The sequence below is a fragment of the Cajanus cajan genome, chromosome 10 (genome assembly GCF_000230855.2).
Source record: "Cajanus cajan strain Asha chromosome 10, NIPB_CcT2T_4, whole genome shotgun sequence".
Classification (NCBI taxonomy): Eukaryota; Viridiplantae; Streptophyta; class Magnoliopsida; order Fabales; family Fabaceae; genus Cajanus; species Cajanus cajan.
This window is the reverse complement of record NC_138526.1, coordinates 52694662-52704119: the sequence shown is the minus strand read 5'-3', so window position 1 is coordinate 52704119 and position 9458 is coordinate 52694662. Positions and strand designations below refer to the sequence as shown.

General features: G+C 28.6%; 1 protein-coding gene across 1 annotated transcript; it reads right to left on the bottom strand.

Moving 5' to 3' along the window:
* Positions 1 to 917: 917 nt before the first annotated feature.
* On the bottom strand, positions 918 to 3473 carry LOC109812684 (D-3-phosphoglycerate dehydrogenase 2, chloroplastic). Its single transcript, XM_020376704.3, is given in 5 exon segments — positions 918 to 1485; positions 1487 to 1882; positions 2049 to 2255; positions 2340 to 2716; positions 2827 to 3473. Coding segments are annotated over 5 exon segments (1782 nt in total). The 5' UTR covers positions 3353 to 3473; the 3' UTR covers positions 918 to 1209.
* Positions 3474 to 9458: the final 5985 nt, after the last annotated feature.

Genomic DNA, 9458 nt, shown 5'->3' with positions numbered 1-9458 from the left:
GATATAATTAAAATTTACAATAAATTATATATAAAAATATTATATTTGAATATATAAATTATATTTAAAATAAGTATGCATAAATATTTTTAGATATATAAATTATATTTTAGATTTATGGTAAATAATTTATGTTGTAAAAAAATATTTTTATTTATTGATATTTTATTTTAATATATTAATAATTAATTAATTAATTAAAATTAAATTAGATAAGTGGTTAAAAAATTTCCTATAATTTCTCGTAGAAATTTCTAAAAACTCTTTAAAAAATAAAGGTTAATGTTTAATATATAAATATTGATTCTACCAAAAAGTTTCACAAAGAGTAATATTATCTTGATTTGCTACATGATGATTACTTAGGTCTAAGCCAGCAAGAACTCCTCTGGACCCCTTCATTAAGATTCAAGCAAGGCATATGAGAATGTTTTGGGATATAGAAGGCTACGAGAGACTTCGCTGCTTACCTAGGACTAGATTAGATATTATCTTGGTTTGCTAAGCTAGCTAGTTCATTAGCTTCTTTACCATGACACATTATAACTCAACATACAGAGTAATTAGATACTTAAAGGGAACTCCTTCGAGGATTATTGATGAGTAAGACTTAAATTATTGCTCAGTACGTGTTATTTTTTTTTTACTGATAGCATGTCTGTTTTCACATCGCATGTCTTTGATCTGCATCATAGAGAAGTTGATATATATGACTTCCACGTTTAGTTTGCTATTTGACTTGGTTTCACCAACTGACGCACGTATAATATGTGGTTGCAAACATGCACTAATTATTGATAACCATATAAAACTTCATTTGTATCGCATCCTATTAATTAGCTAATCATATTCACAAATTTGTTCAACTTTTATCTCTCCTTTTATTCTTTCATTATGTATCTATTTAAAATTTAAGAACATGGATAACAAATAAAGAAGCAACAGTTACAAGAATTTATTAAGCAAATAGCCGAACCTTGACCCTGACTATGGCAAAACTTGTTGCAAAGCCAACGGAGAAGCACACACTGACAATAATATTTGGATAGATCACCATTTCAACGACCTAATTAAAATTAATGATTTATTTGTGTCTCTCTATTGTTGCCTATATATATATATATATATATATATTTAACCTCTGATTAGGTGACAAATAGGTTTTCTAGCTAGCATCCAAAGTACTGATGCATGGTGAGGCAATTGCAACTAGAGTTTGAGAAAGACAAACTCTTGGATAGAAGGCAGAGCTCCTATGTCGTGAAGAGCTTCCTTGTTTGGTTCTTCATCGACACCAATAGCCACAACAGCCACCTTTCTCCGAGATGTCCTTCCCACGCTCATAAAGCTAACATTCACGTTATGTTGACCCAATATACTTCCAACCAACCCAATCATACCAGGCTGATCCAACTGCCGGTACAGTATTAGGTTCCCTTCTAAGCTCACATCCACATCAAAGGATCCCACACATGTCAGGTGGGGGGGTACCGTACTTCACTTTTCCCACTATGCTTATGTCACCACCCTCTGATTCAGCACTCGCAAATTTTGACTCCACATTTGATATCTCTAGCTGGATTGAATCAAGAGGATGCTCCGGAGATGAATCAACAACTATTCTCTCCTCACTTATGTGGAGCCCCTTCTCCTTGGCAATGAAATCTGCATTTACAAAGTTGATGGCTTTACCGGATATTGGTTCAGTGATGCCTTTTGTGATCATGGCTCTCACAAGTCTAGTGTCAAGATCATCTGCCCCTCTTCCTGATCTATAAACCAACTTAACATTCTTTATTCCACTTCCTCCAGACACCAACTGCACAGCTACCCGCCCCAGCTTCTCAGCCAGCACAACATATGGACCCAGTTCTAACACCACCTGCATGCATGCTCCATTCATTCATTCATCGTATATACAAATTAACTCATGACTCAAATATACATATGCCTAATACATATATGCTATGCTTTTTTTTTTCTCCATTAACATGATAACGACAACTAATGACTAATCGACATACTTTTGTTTATCATTAATTAAATACCTGAGGTGAAACCGCGGGAGCATTGACAGCGGTCGCTGAAAGTTCCCCCTTCAACGCTTTCACCACAGCCTCTGCTATTTCAATGGCTACACCTTCTTGTGCCTCTTTTGTGCTAGCTCCAAGGTGAGGTGTAACTGTCACTTTCTCGTGCTGCACTAGCTTACTATCTTTGGGAGGGGGCTCCTCCGTGAACACATCAAGTGCAGCCTGTTCCATGTTCCATATAGCCATACCAATGAGGATTGTTTTGCTGATTGAGATTTGAGAATGAACGAAGGAAAAGGAGCATACCTGAGCAACTATTCCATCATCAAGGGCCTTTACCAAGTCATCTTCGTGAATGACTCCGCCTCTGGCCACGTTGATGATGCGCACACCTTTCTTCATCTTTGCAAAAGTGGTGTGGTTCAATATCTTTTTGGTGGATGGAGTGAGTGGCATGTGGAGAGAGATGAAATCTGCACTGGAGATGGCCTCATCAAAAGACAGCAAATGAACGCCGATAGCATGGACTCTATCCGCAGAGGCATAAGGATCATGCACAACCACATTCATTCCCAACGCTTTCGCACGTCGTGCCACTTGAGATCCCACTTTTCCAAATCCTATGATCGCCAATGTCTTTCCCACCATAGAAACACCAACGTACTTGTTTCTTTGCCATTTTCCTGTAATATTGAATTATGAATGAAACAAGTATATATGTATGATTATGAAGAAGGTTGTGTTGCACATGCATGTGTAGAAAGTAATGAGAAATATATAAATAAATATATACCAGCTTTGATGGAGGCATCAGCCATGGCAACGTTTCTAGCCATGGTGGCAAGGAGTGCGATGGCATGTTCTGCAGCAGCGATGGTGTTGGAGGTGGGTGCATTGACGACGATGCAGCCAAACTCAGTGGCAGCGTGGAGATCGACGTTATCGATGCCCACACCAGCTCTCCCAACAACCTTCAATCTTCCTTGGGAAGCTTGGAACACCTCTCTTGTGACCTTGGTGCCGCTCCTGACAATCAAAGCGTCGCAACCTGAGATCTTGGAGCACAAGTCTTGGGGTGAGAGGTCGTAGGCGCATTCAACGTCTCCCCATTCGCGTAGCACTTGAAGCCCTGCCTCTCCAAGCTTCTCGGAGACCAAGATGGTGTTGCTGCCTTTATTATCCAAATTCCAACATCCACCACCTCCTTTCTCCTTGCTCAACAATGAAACAACAGACCCTTTTCTTCCTCTGCTACTACCACGTTGCTCTGAACCAATCCAGCTAAACCTCAAGCCTCCTTTCGTATACGCATACGCCATTCAATTATTCTAAATCTCTACTTTCATCTACCTTGCCTATAAATGCTAATGTAAAGCCCATCCAGGAATAAATTCGCCCCTGGTTTACTGCTTTTTTCAGCTACTCAATTAATCACTTATATACTATCATAATAAAAATTTTTTATTGGGCAATCAATTATATCTTTTAATTATGTCATATCAATGTTAAAAATAAATATATTTATAATAATATAATATAATTAAAAGATATAATTATAATTAAAAGATACAATTAATTGTTGGTGTAAATTTTTTTTAGCATAGTAGTGATTAACTCATCTTTTATTTATGTATACATTATAAAAATATTTGAAACATTCTTAAAGCACCTAAATTGTTCTTTTTTAAAGTAACCATTAGAGATATTTATGGCAAAACATGACAAGTGTGTTTATCTCATATTTTAGAGGTCCTCAATTAATGTGGTTTCGATAATCAATGTCGTCTCATTTCTTGGTTATCTTATGGTTTCATCTTCACCTTCACTTCTCAACATGTTCACAGAAGAGTAACGTAATTTCCACGTCAATATATGTCCCACGATAATATGTACAACAACCCAAAAAAAAAAACAAGAGAATGGAGAAATTTATGAAATAAGATGACCGATATGATACAAAATGATTATAAAAAAAAAGGAAATAATATTATTCTTGATAAAATTGTCCATTATTAAAGTAATAACAAATATTTATAGGATTTTTTGTAATGGTTGTTTCCCCTGAAACTTTCTTTATTTATTTTCCTTTTTTTTTTATCTCTCTTCAAAATTGTAATAATTGTTTAAAAAATTGTGTAAAAGTATAGTTATCTATTCAATTTAATTATTGCAAAAGTGCTGATTGGCGCATATACTATGTGCGATAGAAACAAAATTGAGGAATCACGTTCACGTGGATGGTGAAATTGAAGTAGTGCATGTTTGGTTTCAAAGCAATAAGTTTAGTTGAAGTAAAAAAAATTTACTTCCACGTAAAATTCATCTTCAACGTGGAGAGAGTGTAAAATCAAGTTTCAAAATCCAATCCAAACATGCACGTAATTTTTACCATCAAATTTTTAAATAAAATTAATGATACGTGAACAATTTTTTGATATTAAGTCACCTTTATAATTAGATATGTGTTATCAAATTAAAAAAAAAATGTTTATATATCACTATTTAATTTAAGAAATTGACAACAAGCGTACAAAAGAAGTTTGTTTAAGTTGTATCCTATATTTAAGGGCTAAACGACTACTGTAGCGCATTTTTAAAAACTTATTACCAAAATAAGGCTCTTTTGAAACAATTTACACCTTTGAGGCTCTTTTATTGGGTGTCGCTATGGCCCATAATAACACTCATGACACGTGGGTTTTTTTTTTTAGGCTTGATTGGGCTGGACCAGTGTCGCTATAGGCTTGCCCAGTACGCCAAAGTGGCACTGTGAGCCACAGCGCCACATAATTTATTTTTTTCGTTTTTAAATTATTTATTACATTATTTTTTAGTAGGCGCTGTGGCCCAGTACGCCTGAGTGGCGCTGTGGCTCACAGTGCCCCATTTTTTATTTATTTTTTTCATTTTTCAATTATTTTTTAAATTATTTTCTTAACAGGCGCTGTGGCCCAGTACGCCTGAGTGGCGCTGTGGCTCATAGTGCCCCTTTTTTTTTTCGTTTTTCAATTATTTTTTACATTAAATAAAATTAAAACAGAATTAAATTAAATTAAATAAATTAAAAATTTAAATAAACTTATTTTCTAATTAAATAAAATTAAAACAGAATTAAATTAAATAAATTAAAAAATTTAAATAAACTTTTTTTCTAATTAAATAAAATTAAAACAGAATTAAATTAAATAAATTCAAAATTTAAATAAACTTATTTTTTAATTAAATAAAATTAAAACAGAATTAAAATAAATAAATTCAATATTTAAGCAGAAATAAATTAAACGTATTTCAAATATAAATCAATTTTTTTTAATTAACATAAATAACACAGAATTAAATTAAATCAATTTAGAATTTATATAAATTTAATGACACAGAAATAAATTAAATCATTTATAAATTTGTAATTATTTATTTTTTTAATAAACATAAATTACACAGAAATAAATTATATCAATTTATAATTTCAATATAATTATTTACGAAAAAATTTAAATTAACCAGAATTAAATTACAGCTATTTCAAATATAAATAAAATATTTTTTTAATTAACATAAATAACACAGAATTAAATGAAATCATTTTAAAATTTATATAAATTTAATTTTTTAATAATTATAAATTACATACAAAAAGTTTTTAACCGCAGTGCCACGTGTCAGCGTCTCATTGGCCAAGCACGCGGTGAATTTATTACGCGCCAAGTGAGGCGCTATGAGTTGCAACGCCTCAAATTAGGTGTGGACACGTGTCAGCCTTTGTGTGGTCACGCAGGCGGTCAATTAATGAGGCGCTATGAGTTGCAACGCCTCAAATTAGCTGTGGACACGTGTCAGCCTGTGTGTGGTCATGCTCTGGGCCATAGCGCCTCAAATTTATATATATATTTTTTTGTTTTTAATTTTTTTTACATTATATTACCTCTTTTTAAAAGTTATAATTTTTCAAAAATTTTAATTCTTTTTTATTTTTTATCAGACATTTTTTTATAAATTTTTTTTCATATTTTATATTTATAAAATATAATATATATACTTTACAAAAACACCACGTGAGGCGCTGTGAGTCCAAACGTCTCAGAGGCGCCCTAGGCCACAGTGCCTCAATTTTTAATTTTTTTTTTTCGTTTTTAAATTTATTTCACATTATATTACTTCATTTTTTAACTTTATATTTTTAAAAATTTCTATTATTTTTTTATTTTTTATCAGAGATTTTTAAAAAAATTAATTTTCATTATTTGTATTTATAAAATATTAAATATGGTATAAATATCAGACCACTTGAGGCGCTGTGAGCCCAAACGCCTTGGAGGCGCCCTAGGCCACAGCGCCTCAGTTTTTAATTTTTTTTTTGTTTTTTAATTTATTTCACATTATTTTAAGCCGATTTAAGGCGCTTTAGCCTATAGCGCCTCTATAAAAGTCTCCACCAGCTACAACGACTCGTTTAATATGGCGTTCATGGCTTATATTGAAACCCAAATTTGCCACGTGTCATAGGTGTCGCTGTGGCCCATAGCGACACCCAGTAAAACAACCCCAAAGGTGTAAAATGTTTCAAAACAGCCCCATTATGGTAATAAGTTTCTAAAACTACACTACAATGATCGTTTAGCCATATTTAAGTCTAGAGTAATAAAATATTGATAATAATATATTTTCAATCACCTCTTTTTAACATTTTTATCAAATAAGTTTATATGATTTCTTCTAAATAATTGATTTTCCAGTGTATTTGATTGACTATTTCAACTAATTTATCAGTCATGTGATTAATAAACTTATTTTATCAAAATGAAGAGTTTTACGTGCATATATTACCAAAAAGTTACGTCTAATTAAAAAATAGTTAATAAGATAACTGAAAATTATTAGAAATTCATAATGATAACTCAAATAATGAATAATATAAGATACAATATTATAGTATGTCTGAGTAATATTTAGAAAGAATTGCGTATCCAAAATCAATAAAGGATCCATTCATGTTAGTTTTGAACAACGTGAGAAAAAACTGCTCTCTTCCTGGTAGAAGGTGAAAAGGCAAAAGACACAGAAAATGTATAATGGGATATCAGTTCTATATCCTTACCAGTAGAGACCAGAAACCTCTCAACAGACTACTAAATAGTTCAACCCATCACGAACCATTCATTAGAAACCCAATAAACATTACCCATAAATTAATAATAATATGTAATATAATTGATATTAATATATAAATATAATTTATTAATTAATGTTAATCCATAATAATAATAAAATAGAGAATAATTTATAAAAAAATATATATAAACATAACAAAAATTACATGAACGATTAACTAAATTATAAAATGTCTAATCTTTAAGCAAAAAAAAAAAGATAAAATAAAAATATAAATTATAAATACATAAAAATTATCTACACAGTTATAAATTTTATATGAAAATTATATTAATCTACATTTATTATTAATGATTAATATTATGAAAATTTTAATCCAAAAAATTAAATTAATCAATTTCATTTAAAAAGTTTTTTTTTTCATTTCAACTAAGTTTTTAGCTTTTCAAATAACTTGTCGGCTATAACTATATATATATATATATATATATATATATATATATATATAATAAGGTTTATATTAAAAATGTTCAATAATAAAATAGGATTAAAAGAGGCACGTTATTGATATTTTGATATAAAACAAATCAATTAACATTTGCAAATATAACATTTTAAAAGATATAAGTCATGTCATTTGTCTTAAAAAATTAGATTAATTTACCCCTTCGAAAACAGAAAAATATAATAATGACATTTTATCATGCGGAGCATATATTATACTATTAAAAAGAAAACTATCTTGATATAAAAATAAGATCAAATTTTAATGTACTTGAAAAATACATTATAAAAAGTTTAATTTTTGACAATTTAAGATCCATTTATTTAGAAAAAATATTTTCAATTAATATTTTAAGAAAACTGATATTTAAAAACATTAATTTTAAAGTAAAATCAAAAACTTAATTTATATTATTTAATTGATTAAACTTCATGTTTATAACTTTTACGAAGGCCACTATTGTTATATTGAGAAATTTAATTGATTATAACTTTTTTGTAATTGATTTAATATTTTGATTTGATCCATTAAAATAAAAAAAAAGTAATTAATGAAAGTTTAATATTTATTTCTTATTTTTACTTTTGTAGGTTCTTATTTCTATTTAATCAAACACTTTTACTTTTTATTTATTATTTATTTTATTTTTTCTATTTATTTATTTCTATAGTATACAAATATATAATATTTTTTTATTTTATATTTTAATTTCTTTTAAATTGAATACTTTAAATTTATTTATTTTAATTTTTCTGCATTCTATTTCTTATCAAAACATTATGAATCAATGTTCCTGAATCAAACATGATTTTTGGACTAAAATAAATAAATAAAACCTTATTAACTCCTCTAATTTGTGTCCTTTTTTTTTTTTTTTTTTTTTTTTTTTTTTTTTCTTTTCACACAAGTTATTTATCTCTTCCCCACTCTAACCTTTCTCAAAGTAATACCAGAATTCTTTTTCGTATCTTTATGGGCCTGACTGTCTTTTGCAGCATGTTGCTCCTTACACACAGCAGAAGAAAAGAGTCTAGGAATTTGGGCCCAAAGAGTCTAACTGGATGATCAATTGGTCATCTTCTTTATTGACAAATAACTTAAATTATATTTTTAATTCTTCTATTTATTTTTAAAATTTAATTTAGTTATATTATTTTTAAAAAATTTAATTTAATATTTTAATTTTTTAAAATGTACAATACTATTAATTCGTTGAAATTTATGTTATCAGTATTAATGAAATTAAGTAAAAAGGATAATATTAAATATTTTTTTAATTAAATATTTTAAAATAATAAGATCAAATTAAATATTTTAAATGATTCAATATAATTATCTAATTTTTAAATGATATTTAATATTTTTTTCTATTGAATTTCATTGACAATATTAATATTAATTTAAATGAAAAGATAATATTAAATATTTTTAGAAAAATAAAAATATTTAAAAATAATAAGACCAAAATTGAATCTTAAAATAAATAAAGAGACAGAAAACTATAATTTAGTTTATATATATATATATATATGTATGCGTATGTAAGTACGAGAGAATAAGTGTAAACGACACTACTATAATTTTTAACAACTATTACTTCACTTATTAATCTTATATTAAATGTAAATTTTGTCGATTTAATTATTAAATTATAATTTCATATAATCTTGTATGTGCATATCAAATTTTGTTAAATTTAAATAATAATTTGAAGGTAACTAAAATATTCATATTTTAATATATTTTAAATTATATATATTATATCAATTTTGTACATATTACATTAATTTTGTTCTATAGGAATGATCTAT